We start from the raw sequence: 18,391 nt of genomic DNA on the forward strand, positions 1-18,391 counted from the left end.
AATTGAACATCAATGAACAACAAAAACACTTTCAAATGCATTTACATTTTTTTTTTTTTTTTGGACCTTCTAACAGTTTGAGAAAAATAATATCTGAGAAAGGAGGTGAAAGGATTTGATCTAGGACACGAGTAGCTTCCCTGGATATCATACGCTGTCTTTGAATGACTTTGATTGGAGATATCAAACACAAACCTCTCTGGACTCATTCTGCAGCTTCTCCTTCAGGATGGAATTTTCTTCCTCAGCTTCCTCCCTCCTCTTCTTCATCTCCTGCCATTTGTTTCTGGATAATATCTTCAGTTTAAACTAAAAGACGAGACAGGAGAGATGAAATATCACATTTGACCAAATGCCTCTCAGTAAGTTCATATTCACACGTTTCCTCCCAGCTCTTCTGCAGCCAGAGATTATAAAGGAAGCTTTATGTAGGTCAGGAAACCAGAAGAGAGTATTGATCGTATTGATCTGAACCCACTTACCCGTGAAGAGGAGGAAGAACTGGCTTCAGCAGCTGGGCTTCTTTCCAGCTGGAGAAGATGAGAGATGAAGACAGACGTGTTCATGTGTTCTTACATGTTATTATCTTCACAACTAAAACTCTCATTTCACATCATTAGTTCCACTGGAAGCTCTGTGGAGAAGTGTCTCTATGATTAGGTCCATGTTTGTTCTGTATCTATTCTTAAATTCACGAGGATGCACATGAGAGCAAAGACTGTAAACATGGAGGTAACCAAACCTGGATCTATGGTTATAAACTCGTAAAATCTGCTTTGCACATGTGTTTTAATCAAGTGCACATATTTGTGAAACTTCAAGGATAGAAACAGAGACGTTTTGAAACAACGTATTCAGCAACAGGATGTCTGATTGAACTCTCAAGTGACCCAGGATGCTCAACACATCTACAAGTTGATGTGGCTCCTTTGAACTAGAGTTAGACTATAGATCTTCATATATACAGCAAGGTTCATGCAGGAAGTCTAACCTCCGTGTTGATGGACTCCATCAGGGTCTGCAGGCTGGTCTCCATCCTCTGAACCTCCTCCTGCAGCTGCTGGACTTCAGCTTCCTTCACTTCACACTGAGAGGAGAGAGACAGACATGTTTTATCATAAACCTTTGTTCCTATGTATATCAGGACTAAAGTGACTCATCAGCATCTGTTAGAAACTAAACTAATGTCTAGTTTACACTGCAGGACTTCACCCTGATTTATAATGAGAAAGAAAGGGTTTATACTAAGACCTTTTCTATTGAACTTATTTATGCTTCCAAATCAAAAGGAAACACTACAGAAGTTTCATGTTGATCCAGATGATAATCAATGACCTAAACTTCCAGCATGCCTTAAGGACATGAACTCTTGGATGACCATCAACTTTTTGATGTTAGTCATGAAAAGGTATCATACTCTGCCCCAAACACGTCTAGAATCTAAATACATCGTTTACCGTTATAATCATGCACCAATCCATATAAACTGTATAAACTCTACATACAGAGAAGATCAACTGAAATCTATACTTTTAGTAACATATTCAAACAGTAACCTCTGTGATGTTGGTGTCTGTTTCCTTCTGTCTGCTCTCCAGCTTCTTCTTCAGTGTCTCCACTTCCTGTTCAGCTTCAGCCTTCTTCTTCTTCTGTTCTTTTTCTTTCAAAGTCTGGATTTTTTTGAGAAAAGTGACTCAACAAACTGTTCAGTCTTTAAAGTGTTGCACAGTTTTATGTGTTAAAGAATCCAGTCTGATTATCTCTTTACAATCTATTAGTGATGCACATTGATATTAAGATAATTGACTTCCTGTTGTGTCCACATTGTTATTTTTGTGTAATGTATCAAATATAATAATAATAATAATAATAATAATTCATTACATTTATTTAGCGCTTTTCCAAATGCTCAAAGCGCTGACATTACATATGACATATATCAGACATGTAACACATCAATACTGTGGTGTACTACAATTCATTTTGTAAGCCTAACACCTAAGTGTGCATGCTGTGTCACTGCTCCTGCTGACTTGTTTTGGGGTTTCCCTCAAATGCTTTTCTGTTTTACAATAAATGCAGAATATTTAAGATGAAGACGTGAACCTCTCTCTTCTTGTTCTCCAGATCTCCCTTCAGGCTCTGCAGCTGGTTCTGGTTCCTCTGTTGCTCTGCATGGAGATCCTGCAGCTCAGACTCTTTAGATTCAACCTGAAAGAACAGCAGGAAGATTAAGATCATTTATTCACAGTCTAAAAGTAGGACTGTCTGGATGTGGTCTCCTCTTGGACCTGCACTGCAGGTTTGACCTTGTCTACACTAAGGACGACATTGAAAGTGACTTCAAACAGGAATCAATGTGTTTCATTATTGAAGTGGAGATGAACCTCTTTCTTCTTGTTCTGCAGCTGCTCTTTCAGAGTCTGGACTTCCTTCTCAGCTTCCTCTCTCCTCCTCTGCTCCTCTTTCAGAGTCTGGACTTCCTTCTCAGCTTCCTCTCTCCTCCTCTGCTCCTCTTTCAGAGTCTGGACTTCCTTCTCAGCTTCCTCTCTCCTCCTCTGCTCCTCAAGCAGCTGCTGCTCAGACTGATTTTTCTATGAGAAGAACAGTCACGTTTCTTTAATGATGATTTCTTAAGGTGCCACACAATGACACATGTTTTCATGCATTTCTGGCAGATCCAGTTTCTTGATGTGAAAGTCTTCTGTGCTTCTTGCTAAGACTTAACTTTTCATGTTGTTGTACTTTACTTACCGGTTTGCTCTTATTCTCTACGTTTCCCTTCAAAGCCTCCATATGCACAGCGTCAGGTTTCATCAGCTGTCCTCTTTCTTCTTCATTGAGAAACTGATCTTTAGATTTAGATCGGTTCTTCTTTTCTCCTTTATCAACTTCATCCAAACTCTTTCTCTTTGTCTCTGTGTGAAATGAAATGTGTGTTAAGATGTGTTAAAAGAGAATTAGAGGAACTTTAGGAAGGGATCGAAGCACATACAACTGTTCAGGCTAAATGTATCTGAACAGTTGGGTGATTGGTCAACGGCTTAGAGATGTCCCGCCCCTAGTGGTAGCCAATAGAAGCGCAAGTGTTACATAGTGATGTCACCATGCTCAAAACAAAGGAGTCCAATGGAGGCGTTTCAGGCGGGGGGGGGGGGGGGAGTTGTGGGAGAGAGTTGAGCCTTTGCAGACCATTAAAGGGGACCTATCATGCAAAATGCACTTTTGTACGTCTTTTATACATGAATATGTGTCCCCGGTGTTCCAGGGAACTCACCAAATGTCAGAAAACACAACCCTCTCTATTTTCCTCCATACCCAAATCTCTAAAAAAGGGGCTGCAACGGATCTGATAAAAACTGATCCAGATTTGAACACCGTCCTGACGTCACAGAAGTGGCGCTACGGCTATTGGGCCAACTCTCCACCTATCAGGGGAATGTGGGGTTGGGCCACGGCCGGCCATTGCCGCTCGAAAGCGCTGGAGACGCTGTAGTACATATGCCAGGCCTGTAAGTGGCGCTGTAGTCTGCCACAAAAGCAGCGAAGAAGACTTCCCGCCCATAGTTACCATGGTTACCCTTCTGTTTATTCTCCGCTGTGGCTTTCTTTCTCCCTCCCCGAGGCAAGCGTTTGCTCCCGCTGCTTTAATTCAATGCAATCCCTCCCCGTCGAGGCAAGCACTGTAATTCTCTCCGGTTAGTCCACCAGCAGATGACAAACACCCACCTCTCCGCCTCTTCCAAGGAACGAGGGGACCGTGCGGCAGAGTTTCAGTTTCAGTTTGTTTCGCCGGTCAAGATGTCCGTTAAAGTTGAAATCTTCCGGACAAAATTTGAAAAGTGCCGGTCAAAGGTCTTCTTTGTTATTTATTGAGCTTTAAAACAAATGAATAACGACTCTATATAATAAAACACGGAGGACGGAGATCTCTTTTTCTCCCCCTCTTCTGACAGCCCAGCAGCTGATCAGAGCACGGCTCACCTCTCCTGCAGGGGGGCGTGGTCAGCAGAATCAGACCCGTAGACAGCAAACAGCACATAGAGCGAAATGAGGCATGGCTAAAATGCATGATCTGTTTGGTATTTTGAAAACAGAAACGTATAAATATACCTTATATAGGTATGGCCCTACAATATATCATTTAAATATAGCATGATAGGTTTCCTTTAACATGCACACAAACCTACAGAACATACAGCACTACGCATAAAGGGCCCCTTTAATTAACCAAACTGAATCATATCACCAGACTGTTAGTGACTTACTGAATATGTGTTCTCTCCACAAAAAGAAGAAAGAAACTGCCAGCATCAACAGAATGCAAACAGCCAAACTGACGGCCAGACCAATATTGATGGAAGAAGACCTGGACTGGAGCTTAAAGAAATCATCTGAAATGATAAAACACAGAACATCACAGCATTTATATAAAACTTGGTCTTTGATATCTAAACTAAAACATGTTAAATGAACATTTAGTCTACCTGAAATGCTGAAGTGTGTCTGAGTGGTGTGGTTGGTGTTGTGGTGCTGCACTCTGCAGGTGAAGCTGCTGCTGGGTCTCTTCTCCACAGTCACTCTGCTGCTGACAGTATAGAGGTCATCAGGACCTCTGACTGTCTCTGGAGGTCCAGCAGAGAGGAGCTTTCCCTCAGCGTCCAGCCACAACACCTCAGGCTCCGGATACCAGCCTGCAGACTCACACTGCAGCACCACTCCTCCACTCTGACCGTCCAGCCCTGATAAACTGATGAGAGGTGGAGAGGCAGGACCTGATGCTGGACAGAAGGAAGACAAGGAAGTAAAATCGCAGATATCAAATCCGATGCAGCTTCCTTTCTACCAAAATCCTCACGTAAAAATTATACCAATGAGCTCCCAAGTTTATTTGCTTGTTGCTCTGTGGGAGTAAAATATGTTCTAAGTTGCTATATACTACAGCACAGAACATGCAGTGCGTTAAGCTGGGATCCTTAAATACGAACAAAGTAGCGTACAGTATTTTAATGTCTGAATTTCTCCGAAAAACAGAGACATAACTAAAACTCTCTCCTCAAGGTAAAGACCAGTGGCGGCCGGTCCATAGGGGCGCTAGGGGCGCCGCCCCACCTCTTCCCATATTGAAAAAAAAAAATAATAATAATAATTAAAATTAAAATTAAAAAAAAAATATGTTTAAAAAAATATATATGTTTTTATTTTTATTTTTAATGAACAAGGTAAATATTATATAATTGGTATCAGTAAAATGTATAATCTACAATAAAATCTCGTTTAAAATTGTGTTACGATGTCTAAAGTTACTGATAAGTCACATGTTTCCTGCCTGGCCTTGCCCATGCACCTTCTCTCGTCTGGGCGCTAAGAGAGGAGCCTTCAACCAGTGCAGCAGCAGCCACCAGCAGCTGACTGTTGCTATCTGTAACGTGTAAACTATGCCGCGAAAATATAATTTCAGCCAATCAGCGTCGTCAAAGATGACGGTCACCGGGCGCCAATGTCAGCGCCCAGTGCAGTCTGTGAGTAGTTTGGACAGTGACTCGTATCCGGTTGACGCAGTAGTTGATGAGGATGGCTTCGTGTGCAGGTGGAGTCTCCGGACCTCGGTCCCCGGCTAATTCTGTTCAAGAGCTAATCTCCAATCCTTTCGAAAGGAGAAGTTTGGCAGATAAATTGTTGCTTAAAGACCTTGCACCGGACCAACCCGATTTGAATATATCGCAGCAATCTCGTGAAAAAGACAACATTTATACACGAGGCTTCACAAGTAGCTGGTACACAAGAAAGGCTTGGCTAGCTGGATGCAAACAGGTAAATGCTGTCTTTTGTTTCCCATGCTTGGATATCACTTTATATGTAGAGAGGAGGTTTCCCATGGTTGTTAGAAGTTTATTAATAAGTGGGCATTTATCACAGAAGTGATTGTTCTGTCTCCACGTTTGTTGCATTGTCTGTGATGTATTTTCCAACGGTTATAGCTCCTGTTCTGTCCCAGCAACACTACACGGTTTGCAGCTCCACCACATTTTTGGTTTATCTTCGGTGTCGCTTAAAATCTGCTTCCCATCGGACTAAAACCTCCACGTAATCTGAAGACAGATACTTGAAGTTATTTAAACCTTTTGCAAACTTTATGTTCTTTCTTGCTCTAGCCTTGCCAGTTACATTGTACATAACACATATATTATCATTATGCTAAGTGGTTGTTCGTGTTAGACGATGTAGCTTTTTCATTTCTGAGTTATTGCTATATGTAAATAAGCCTGTTTGTAAATAATCCTCAGAGAAACAAAGAAAAAACACAATTTATGACATTTTGTGCTGTGGTTATTTTTTTTTAAATTGCATTTATTCACAGTTCAGTTTGAAATGCTGTAGTGACTTGTATTGAACCACTTAAATATTTATAATTAATGCTACTGAAAAGATGCTATTAATTTTATATCTCACATGCAGTTCACTGTAAAGCTACTTGGTGAAGGTGTTGGTTCATAAAACATGAACAGTTTTAAGAAAGAAAAAAACAGACCAGTTCTGAGAACACAAATTCCTGGTAAAGTAGTAGATGTTCAGGTTGATAAATAATATTTTCCACACTGAAGATTATGGAGGTATTGATCAGTCTTCTCATATTTTTAAGCCTCGATTTCTCCTTTCCCCCCCCCCTCTAACATCACCAGAAGTCATCATTTAAGGGGTCATTTCTCGAAAAAAGTTTCCGGGGGAAAACCCCCCGGACCCCCCGGGTAGGTCACTTACGGTACGTCAAGAGCCCCACCAAAAAAAAAGACCACCGGCCGCCACTGGTAAAGACTTATCGAAACATGCACCATGAACACATACGTACATTACTCACTTACCAAAAACCAGTTGAACAAACGCTTGCCTGCCCAGCGCTGGAATGAAACATCTGTATTTCCCCTGGTCAGAGTGTTGTAAGTTGGAGAGTTTCATGGAAATGTTTCCGTTCTTCAGCTCATCGGTGAACATTGAAGTTCTTCCCTTGAATAATTGGTGTTTTTTATCCACAAGTTCGTGACCAGAACGCATCACATGGACGAATCTGGGGTCCATGTCGGGCCTCGTCCACTCCAACGTCAAACCAGCAGCATTTACCGCCGGCTCCAGATAACACGGCAAAATGATGTCATCACCAAGGTTTGCTACGATTGGCTGAGGTGAGCCAATCAGCTGAGACTGACCTGGGAAGATAGAGGAAGTATATTATATAATGTAACCCGTGATGGTAGACTTTGGCTAATCGTAGGTTTTTTGTATTTGAATAGCTGTTCTCCATATTCTCATGTGTTTGCATTGGCAACAACTGCTTACAAAACTCAAAAAAAGCTCAAGAAAAAAAGGTTTCAAACAAATATTTCTAATGGTTTAGCTCCTGCGCACAGCTTAGTCTTGCGTTGTAAGCTAACGTTAGCCTCACGGCTAAGTTACGGCTAAATGATTAGCAAGAACTTCTCTACATCTCTGAAAAGCTTTTCGATATTGTACCGAGCCTCAATTCACATAATGTCAAAAGGCTTTACAGTACCAGCTTGCATAGAAAAACAATCACAACATTGATTTACTGTTTTCTCTAATTCAGCGCTTCCCAACCTTTTTCAACTAAGGGCCCACTAAAGAATCAACATTTTTTTCGCACCCCACATTCAACCATAAACAATACGAGGCTAAATAAAGTTCTGATTGGTCAATTCAGAACATGTGACATGTTGTAAATCCAGTAGAACAGACCGTTGCTAAGGACTGTAATGACCGTTGCTAAGGACTGTAATGACCGTTGCTAAGGAGGATCGAGAAAGAGAAAGGAAAAGAGGTTCAAATAAAAAAAATCCTATTAATGAAAATGTTTCCACACAAATCATAATGTCTTGCAAATTATTTGGCGGCAAATATTGAATTTACATTTACACTATTTAATATTTTATTTGGGCTTTTAGATGAAGACCGCACACAGTTAATAAATACAACTATTCTTCTGGCAAAATACATATTTTTAAAAGTCAATAAAGGAGTAATCTTAATTTAAGGTGTTTGAGGAGTAGATTAAAAATACAATTTATTTTGGAAAAAAATATTGCCACAAAAAGTCAAAGCCATGAAATGGGAAATAATGAGCTCTAAGGAAGAGTGGCATTAAATGAATTATAAATATGCCATGTTGTGTTTTTGGTGGTATTTGGTTGCCAACCTATTTTTGTTTGTGAAATGTTGAAGTGATCCTACTGACTGTATCTTTATTTCTTCTGTTTTTGTTTTGTTTTGTCTGAGATGGGAATGTCATCTCCTATATGTTATTGGTATGTCCATGTTTGTGTCTTTCGCCTGTACAAAATAAAAAAAATATTAGGAGGCCCACTTGCAATGCCTTCGCGGACCACTAGGGGGCTGCGGCCCACAGGTTGTTGCACAGGTTGAGAACCGCTGCTCTAATTGTTACAGATATTTAGCGTTTTCCAGTAACAACATATATTGGGGTACCACTTGCTTAAAGGTCATTACTGAATTTTTGCCTAATTATGCAAACAAATAAACGTCTTCCTAATGCTGTAAGTGTGACTTTTGAAGATTGTATTGTGTGTAACTTACCTCTACAGTGGTTTGTTAGGAGAAGAAGGAAAACCAAAACACTGAGTGTTCTGAGATGAGTTTTAAGGGGCTTTCCGTCTGTGAGTAAAATCATCATGGAGAACTGCAAATGAACAGAAAACAGAGTGAACTTCCAGGACAACATGCTTTAAAACAACTATTTAGAAAACGTTTTAAACAGGCTGGACAAAAAGTGGTCGAGTTATAAACTGAATTTTACCTTTGGACATTACTTGTACTTGAGGCTCCAATAAATGGAAAAACTTTATTACCATCTTCTGTGCTCTACTTATAATTTACATATCCTATTTCATTATATGATATGCTCTGTTTAAGACATATAATGATAATTTAGTTACACAGTAGCCATGTTACAAATCCAATATCCCCGGTACCTTCATCTAACTAAAGACTCTCTGCACACAACACCCAGTTCAGTGTTATGACTATCACCAAGTCTGCAGTTTTCACTCGGACACAAACGTATGAAATACATTTTTTTATCTTTTGTAATCTAGAACTGTGGTTCACCAAAACTCAATATTCTGACTTTTCATGAAAAAGGTTTTGAATCTATTTTATCTTATGTATTAAATGTTCACAAATTGAAGAACACGTACCTGTTGAATGTTGCGTGTCTCCGTCTCTGACTGCGAGGACAACGTCTGTGAATCATTGACAGACTCATGCAGAGTATTATGCAAATAGAGTTACGCCTAATTCATTTTTCTTCACCAAACTTCTTGATGGTTAATGTTATGCTTAATATTTATTTTCAGTGTGCAAATGTTTCTGCAGCAGCAAGAGGCATTTTCTACAAAAGCTGTGTAGAATATTCAAGTTTAGTGTAATTTTATCCACTGAAATGTTATCTGAGTTTCACTTTGAGCGTCTCGGTTCATGAACTTATGAACTTTGGATTCAGTGTCTTGGTTACGGGTTATAAATTAATACATGGCAATAAAATCAGTTGCAAAGGACCATTTGTATTGTTTTATTGTGGCAACGGTTGAAAGGCAATTCTCTATTAACGCAGAGGGCATGTCTGATCTTTGACTGCAGGGGGCGGGACTTTCAGTTTGTATAACATCTGTCAGACTTTCTTTTGTTGTGTGTGTGTGTGTGCGTGTGTGTGTGTGTGTGTGTGTGTGTGTGTGTGTGTGTGTGTGTGTGTATGGGGTGTGTAGGGGTGTGACTGATAAAGACTGAAAAGGGAGAGAGGGAGGGAGAGCGAGGAGAGGAGGGAGAGAGAGAGTGAGAGAGGGAGAGAGAGGGAGAGAGGGAGAGAGGGAGAGGAGAGAGGAGAGAGGGAGAGAGGAGGAGAGAGGGAGAGAGGGAGAGGAGAGAGGAGGAGAGAGGGAGAGAGAGGGGAGAGAGAGAGGGGGAGAGGGCGAATAGTTCTAGAGTTGGGAGAGAGGGATTCAGGTGGTTTTTGTGCTTCTCTGGATTTCTCTGGTTTTCTCTCTTTTCTCTCTGTTTGTCTTTCTAGGGGCTAGCATTCCATATCATTTGAAGGTGGAGGAAGCTGTTCCTCAGCCTGGTGGAGATCGAGCTGAGGCTGCGGAACCTTCTCTTTGAAGGCAGGAGGCTGAAGAGGCTGTTGGAGGGGTGGGTGGAGTTACCCACAATGCTGAGTGCTCTGCGGGTGAGGCGGGTGTTATATATGTCCTGTAGTGAGGGGAGTGAGGCACCGATGATCCTCTGGGCAGAGTTCACTATGTGCTGCAGGCTCTTGCGGTCGGCGGCGGGGTAGCAGCTTCCAAACCACAGCGTGATACAGCTGCTGAGGATGCTCTCGGTGGCGCCTCGGTAGAAGGACAGCATGATGGGGGGTGGTGCTCCTTCATCCGGTTCGCTTGAGCTTCCGGATGAAGTACAGGCGCTGCTGGGCCTTCTTCGCTCGTCCGGTGGTGTTGTTTCTCCAGGTGAGGTCATCTGTGATGGTCACACCCAGGAGTTTGGTGCTGCTCACCTGATCCACAGCAGCACCGATGATGGTCAGGGTTCATTGAGATGAAACAAGAAAAAAGAAAGCAAGATTTGTCAGAAGGGCTAGTTATGATTTCACCCTTGGCCAATACAATTATTTAAAGCCTTTGCAGTATCAACTGATTTGGCGTATTACAGGCCAATGCACCTGCAGGATTCTTGCTTGTTTGCGTCTGACTCTTCATGGTTGAATGCACTCATTATAAATCGCTTTAAATGAAAGTGCCAGCAAATAAAAAGTGATGTACTGTCACATAATAAACTCTGATGAGGCTGCAACTACTGTAATGTGTTCATATCTTCAGCATGTGCATGGCCCTCCTGAATGTGATGCAGAAACCCACCAGCAGGAGGTTCAGTTTGTGTGTTCAGTTCAAGGATGGTACCCACTTGAATGAATCTTCTTGTTTTGAGTGTGTTTCCTCATGATGTAATGCACTTATTATAATTCGCTGTGGATAAAATGATCAGCTAAATAACAAAAATGTCCTTGACTGCTGGATGGAAGTGTTTCATTACCACACGAGTGTAATGTTCAGGTGTTAATACACTTAAGTGGATGTGCCTGTACTTACAGGCCCTTGGTATACATGATGCCTCCTGATTACAAAATAAATAAATAAGAAAAATGACTTTGTCTTCGAAGACAGTGGAATATATGACAACTATCTTTATTTACATTATGCTTATTATATACTCATATTCAAAAAAGGGTTTCAACTGCTGCTGAAACCACAGAGAGTCTGACCCCAGCCTCAGAAACACTCTGCACAGGAAGAGGAAGTTCTCACTCACATCATATTTCTGTGTCTCACAGTGAGACGCTCAGACAGCAGGAAGACATCATGGAGGTCACAGCGCTCTGCAGCCGACTGCGTGAGTCTCAGATCATGAACTATTTACTTTTCACAAATACTTAGCATATTTTGGCTAATAAAACGTTTTGTCTCTATCTGCATATCTAGTGACGTGTGTGACCATACTGCTGGGGGCACATATTCAGATGAGCTCTTTGCAAAACATTGGTGGGTACCAACTACTAAAGAGTCACATACTCATGTTAATAGGAAATACCGGTGTGTACGTGCATTGTGTTACACAAATACAGTGATTTCCTTTTTTTATCATAGTTTTGCTATATTCTTATTCACCAGATGTTTTATTGTGTCTGTTTCTGTCCTCAGACGCAGCTTTGCACATCGTCACAGAGAGACTTCAGCTCTTTGAATACGAGCCCTTCTCTTTTCTCTGCGAGGGTCCTGGCTCTGCTCTGAGGGGGTTTAGGAACAACAATGAGTTAATTCAGGGTTGTTATATTATTGCTTCATCAACACTGAACTGCACCATTCAACAGGCCTATGATTCAGACAGTGGGGTTTACTGGTGTGAGGATGAGAAAGGAGAGAAGAGCAACTCTGTCCACATCACCGTCACTGGTATGTTTTGTTTATTCCGATATACCGTACATCGTTTTTCACACTAATTTGTCATATACTTTATTTTGCATACTTGTATATCGTGTTCTTAATTATTATTATTTTACAGTATTTAAAAAAATATTTCTACATTTGCTCTTATTTTACGTTATTTAGCAATACTAAAGCAGTTTCCTCATATTGGAAAACCTACTTTTCTAAAGTGTGTTAGAAAAGTTTGTTGGTGGAATGACAATATCTGATTAAAGTAAAAAACCTGAATATTGTAAAGAAAAACTGAATTTAACAAAGAAATGCAATGAAAAGGAAAACCCCAAAACAGTGTACGGAATGCTTAGCATTGTCGATAAGCATTTTCTAAAATGTGATTTGTGTCGCAAAATGTATAAACAAATACCGGTTTGAGTTTAAAAATTCTTGTCTATGATGATATTTTAAGAATTGTCTAAAAATATAATAAAAAATTACAGGAATGACAATCAACCGTCAACGCTGCCACAGGGATATCAGGAAACATGTAATAATATTAACCTCTATGCAGACGATACCATACATTACTGAATAGTTGTTATCAATGTTTTCCGATTACTTTTCGATATTTTGTATTCATTCTGTGCATGTTAGCAACCATCTTAACATTCACAGTATTCTCCAATGCTTGTGTCTACAGTATATCATGTTATATTTTTGTCAATAACTCCAAATGTGTTCATTAGACTAAACGTTTGATCCCGATGTTGTTCAGCTGGCTCTGTGATCCTGGAGAGTCCTGTGCTTCCTGTGATAGAGGGAGAATCTGTGACTCTGAGCTGCAGAAACAAGACGACCACTTCCTCCATCCTCTCAGCTGATTTCTATCAAGATGGCCGCCTCATCAGGAGCAGCTCTACAGGAATATTAACATTCGAAAATGTTTCTAAATCTGATGAAGGACTCTACAAGTGCAGCATCTCTGACGGTGGAGAATCACCAGAGAGCCGGTTTGCTGTCATAAGTAAGATACAAAAAGTACAAAAGATGATATTTACTTTGATTTTACATGATACCGGACAATATTACAACCTCATGAAATGTTCTGTTATTTGGGCTAACCTCACACAGGTCGAAGTCAAATTTAAGAGCAGTTTAATAAAATGGACATGTATGTAATAATCCCCATAGGGAAAGTGAGATCTGAGAGCAACAACAGCAATAAGAGTGAAACACAGGATAGGACAGGTAAGAGTTCATGGAAGCATCTTTTTAATAAGTATAACAAATATAAAATTGAAATATATGCACATAAGTGATTTGAATGAATCTGAGAGAATATAAATGCATGTCTTTGTTAAAGTGCGGTTGCGCACATGCGCTGCACATCTTTCAAAATGTTACGATGTGCAGTCATTTGTTTCCATATTCTATAAAGAATTAATCAAAGGTGGAAAAAGTACTCAGATATTTTTCTTATCTTAAACCGCTCTGTAAACAAACTCTGTACAAGTAAAAGTCCTGTTTTTTAAATTGACGTACATAAGTATAAACAGCAACATCTAGTACGTATTTAAGTAAAGATACTTGTTAGGTCTCAGTTTTTCTATAATAAATATATTATTGGAAAACAACTACTGACAGCTATTTCAACTAATTTTTTACTGATGAATAATTTAACCTTTAGCGGTGTTAGGTTTTATAAATATATAACGTGTAAATTAACTCCAGTTTTCAAATAAATGCATCAAAAATGACAATATTTCCCTCTAAATTGTAGTAGGAGCATAAAGTAGCTTAAATTGTACTTTTGTTCAGTACTTGAGTACATTTACTCAGTCACCACTGAAACTAAGTTGTGAGGTTAAAGGTCCATCATTTTTAAATAAGATTATGTAAATGCTAACATGCTAACATGCTAACATTACGTTTTGTGTATTACAGAAAGTGGTGACCTACTTAATGAAGAAATGCGTTCTTTCCTCCATGTCTTGCTGTGGACCGCTATCATTATTTTCATTTTGGTATTGGCGCTGCTGGTGCTGGGAGTCCTTCATATGAAACATAGAGGTATGAACATCTCAACACATTGTGTATTTATATACATGCAACTACGTTTATAATAGCTTAATTACTTCTAAATGCAATGTTATGGAGCATTGAAGTGAGAACTTCTTCAAAACAAAACATCTACTTTATACAGAGATTTTACTTATAATGACAAATTATCAAAATCATTAATTAATTATAAATATTATTTAATATCATAATAAACCATTTTTTCACAAATAACCTTTGAGAATGAATGTAAGTACTTTTTCTTGTTCGTTATGTATTTTAATACACATATACTCAAATTAAATTAGAAAAATAAATGTTTATATGTAGAATCATACAATAATCCAACTTTGTGGAATAGTATGTATACAAATCAAGAAATATATACAGTTCTGTTTTCTGTCTGTTTGACAATGTTGTACTAACATGCATGAACAAATAGTAATTGTTAATATTCCAAACTTTTTTTATAAACTTTAAATGCTTTTTTCTTCTCCTGTGTTTCCATATTTTTGTTTTTCTATACATAAGATTCCTCGAAGACACCAACAGCAGATTCACCATGCCCCGCCGAGGATAATCAATACGGTGGGTCTTACATTTCAAAACTGATCGCCAGATAGTTAGGATTAAAATGTGACTGAATGTATTTTTTAATGTGTTTCCAGTCACAGCCTGTGAAGAGGATCAGAGCGACGTCACGTACGCTGTCGTCGTCACAAAACCAAGACATCACCGAGGTTTTACTTCACTTTAAAATCTCATTTGTATTCTAATTTTTATGATGTGAGCAACAACAAAATACTATTATAGATACCCCATTTCTTTATTATTAATCCAGTTTAAAAGAACATAAATACTGCTTACTTTGAGAGACAAATGTTTACTTTGAGTGGTACTTTAAGACCTTTGTCACGTGTTGAAAGTGACAGTTGAGACGTGCAGAGGTGTGAATTATTTTTGCTCCCTCTCAGCGTTTCACACACTGCGTTTTATTTTAGACGATGCAGACGCTGCTGATAATCCGAGCCTCAGCATCGAGACAGACCACAGCCAAAACCCACAGACTGAAGCAGGTGAAGGGGACTTTTTTAATAATTATTAGTCAAGGTATATATTTATAATGTGCTTTTTTTTAAGTTCAACTCTTGCTCACTGACATTCTGTCCCTGCAGGTGAACCTTCATTTGAAGCAGTTTACTCTGCGTTGGTTATAAATGAGACTCCATGAGCTCACGGTTCGTATTTGATCAAACTGCAGTTCAAAAATGTAATCTAGAAGATGCACACACTACCAAAATACTTATCAGATATCTGTAGCTTTCCATTTAAAATAGCTACAGATATCTGAACAGTAGAAGTTATTTTGACCCATTAAAGTAATGAAAATAATAATCTTTATTTTGTTAGCACCTTACAAATATGTCTTTGTTGAGTCATGTACAGTTAAGAATGACTACATACACTCTTGTAAATGTAAAGGATTAGCGCCACATTTGAATAGTTTTTTCAATACATCTGAATGATTCTGAGAGAAAAGTCAGAATGTTCAAGCCAAGTGTATTTATATAGCACCTTTTAACACGAGGCATTCAAAGAAACAAATGAAAAACCTTAAGAGCGATATAAGTCAGAATAAGACAATGACTTTTCCCCCAAATTCAGATTTTTGGACTTTATTCTCAGATTGTTACATTTTTCAGAATTATTTTTAGGTTATGGTTTAATGGTTTTAAGTGCTGGACAGAAAACAATATCAACTTCTTCATGTCTCTTCTACATCAACATGTGTCCCCTCTTCTTCATGTCTCTTCTTCATCAACATGTGTCCCCTCTTCTTCATGTCTCTTCTACATCAACATGTGTCCCCTCTTCATGTCTTTTCTACATCAACATGTGTCCCCTCTTCTTATGTCTCTTCTACATCAACATGTGTCCCCTCTTCATGTCTCTTTCTACATCAACATGTGTCCCCTCTTCTTCATGTCTCTTCTACATCAACATGTGTCCCCTCTTCTTCATGTCTCTTCTACATCAACATGTGTCCCCTCTTCTTCATGTCTCTTCTACATCAACATGTGTCCCCTCTTCTTCATGTCTCTTCTACATCAACATGTGTCCCCTCTTCTTCATGTCTCTTCTACATCAACATGTGTCCCCTCTTCTTCATGTCTCTTCTACATCAACATGTGTCCCCTCTTCTTCATGTCTCTTCGACATCAACATGTGTCCCCTCTTCTTCATGTCTCTTCTACATCAACATGTGTCCCCTCTTCTTCATGTCTCTTCTACATCAACATGTGTCCCCTCTTCTCCATGTCTCTTCTTCATCAACATGTGTCCCCCCTCTTCTTCATGTCTCTTCTACATCAACATGTGTCCCCCTCTTCTTCATGTCTCTTCTACATCAACATGTGTCCCCTCTTCTTCATGTCTCTTCTACATCAAACATGTGTCCCCTCTTCTTCATGTCTCTTCTACATCAACATGTGTCCCCTCTTCTTCATGTCTCTTCTTCATCAACATGTGTCCCCTCTTCTTCATGTCTCTTCTACATCAACATGTGTCCCCTCTTCTTCATGTCTCTTCTACATCAACATGTGTCCCCTCTTCTTCATGTCTCTTCTACATCAACATGTGTCCCCTCTTCTTCATGTCTCTTCTTCATCAACATGTGTCCCCTCTTCTTCATGTCTCTTCTACATCAACATGTGTCCCCTCTTCTTCATGTCTCTTCTACATCAGCATGTGTCCCCTCTTCTTCATGTCTCTTCTACATCAACATGTGTCCCCCTCTTCTTCATGTCTCTTCTACATCAGCATGTGTCCCTCTTCTTCATGTCTCTTCTACATCAACATGTGTCCCCCTCTTCTTCATGTCTCTTCTTCATCAACATGTGTCCCCTCTTCTTCATGTCTCTTCTACATCAACATGTGTCCCCTCTTCTTCATGTCTCTTCTACATCAGCATGTGTCCCCTCTTCTTCATGTCTCTTCTACATCAACATGTGTCCCCTCTTCTTCATGTCTCTTCTACATCAACATGTGTCCCCTCTTCTTCATGTCTCTTCTACATCAGCATGTGTCCCCCTCTTCTTCATGTCTCTTCTACATCAACATGTGTCCCCTCTTCTTCATGTCTCTTCTACATCAACATGTGTCCCCTCTTCTTCATGTCTCTTCTACATCAACATGTGTCCCCTCTTCTTCATGTCTCTTCTACATCAACATGTGTCCCCTCTTCTTCATGTCTCTTCTTCATCAACATGTGTCCCCTCTGTGGAAAGAGACTCTGAAAGTTTCAGGAACAAAGATTCTCTCTCTTTTTGATCCATTTCTATAAAAACCTGTCTGAAAATGAGCTGATCAGATTTTGGCCACTTGATGATGTCATAACGATATTTTGTCTTGTGTAACCATTAGCCAATCAGCAACCAAGGTAACCCCCTCCCCCCCCCACCTTATCACCTGAATCTCCTCCTAGAGCACCATTGTGTTCTTTTTAACCAAATCTCTCTCAGAGGGGCGTGGGGAGGGGCTCCTTATTTTCATCTAAAGTAACAGACAGAGAATCAGCACTTTGGAAACAGGGCTGAAACAGAGGGGATTATGGGTAATGCTGCAATGATCTGTTTGGTGTTTCAGCCAATCAGAGACAGGCTCTGTATATATCTGAGACCTGTGATATATTGATGAAAAACAGTATAATAGGGGACCTTTACATTTTACTTGTAGAGGTTTTCCAAGTCAAATGTTTACAATAACAAGGGATTAACATTGATTGAAGTTGTTTAAGATAATTATATTGAAGATTTTTGTTCAGATGTCTTGCATATTATCATGAATTGAACTCGTCTCTTGTGCAGAATCAGGACTTAAAAACTCACCTTCAGCAGAAGAGCCTCTCTACGCCCCGTGATGAAGGTAGGACTGTAAATGTTCCTCATAACGGCGTGAACATATATTTTACATTTCAAACATTAAATGAAATGTCATGGTTAAGTAAATTAATCAAGATATAATTGTTCCCTTGAATGTTTTTCTTTTATCTTTCAGGACTCGTTCGGCAAGTTGAGAGACGCTCCGTCAGATTAGCAAATTGTTCAGAAAGGATTTTCAGTTCATCTCAGATAAATGTTCAGTCAAATATATTCAACCCAAATCTCCCTAGAGCTGGAAGTACATTTTGTATATTAATATTGCATTTTCTTTTGTTAACTCTGCTCTGAGTATTTGGTCTCATTTAACTTTTCATATCTGTGTCATTTTCCTAAAAGATAAAGGACTTTGTGTTATTTGTTTTCATGTATTCAGTGAATTTTTACTTGAAA

General features: G+C 39.4%; 2 protein-coding genes across 3 annotated transcripts in view; one reads left to right on the forward strand and one right to left on the reverse strand.

Annotated features, from left to right (window-relative positions):
• The window catches only part of LOC117469857 (butyrophilin subfamily 3 member A3-like), a 22,533-nt gene extending 13,291 nt beyond the window's left edge, over positions 1–9,242 (reverse strand). The window contains exons 1-6 of the mRNA XM_034114312.1: positions 9,228–9,242; positions 8,608–8,710; positions 6,864–7,205; positions 4,488–4,781; positions 4,269–4,394; positions 2,755–2,918 (exon numbers count right to left, since the gene is read on the reverse strand). Coding sequence (XP_033970203.1) covers positions 2,755–2,918; positions 4,269–4,394; positions 4,488–4,781; positions 6,864–7,205; positions 8,608–8,704 — 1,023 coding nt within the window. The 5' untranslated portion in view covers positions 8,705–8,710; positions 9,228–9,242. The remainder of the gene's footprint in view (positions 1–2,754; positions 2,919–4,268; positions 4,395–4,487; positions 4,782–6,863; positions 7,206–8,607; positions 8,711–9,227) is intronic.
• Positions 9,243–11,439: 2,197 nt separating this feature from the next.
• On the forward strand, positions 11,440–18,308 carry LOC117469861 (low affinity immunoglobulin gamma Fc region receptor III-like). 2 transcript variants are annotated; one of them, XM_034114317.1, is made up of 12 exons: positions 11,440–11,472; positions 11,562–11,621; positions 11,781–12,032; positions 12,778–13,026; positions 13,194–13,250; positions 13,947–14,072; positions 14,592–14,648; positions 14,729–14,800; positions 15,062–15,136; positions 15,236–15,298; positions 17,927–17,984; positions 18,117–18,308. In XM_034114317.1, the coding sequence occupies exons 1-10, from the start codon at positions 11,442–11,444 to the stop codon at positions 15,289–15,291; spliced, it is 1,035 nt and encodes a 344-aa protein (XP_033970208.1). In that variant the 5' UTR covers positions 11,440–11,441; the 3' UTR covers positions 15,292–15,298; positions 17,927–17,984; positions 18,117–18,308. The 2 variants fall into 2 exon arrangements, with proteins under 2 accessions (XP_033970208.1, XP_033970209.1); XM_034114318.1 differs by lacking the exon at positions 13,194–13,250.
• Positions 18,309–18,391: the final 83 nt, after the last annotated feature.

Source organism: Trematomus bernacchii, unplaced genomic scaffold (assembly GCF_902827165.1).
Source record: "Trematomus bernacchii unplaced genomic scaffold, fTreBer1.1, whole genome shotgun sequence".
NCBI lineage: Eukaryota > Metazoa > Chordata > Actinopteri > Perciformes > Nototheniidae > Trematomus > Trematomus bernacchii.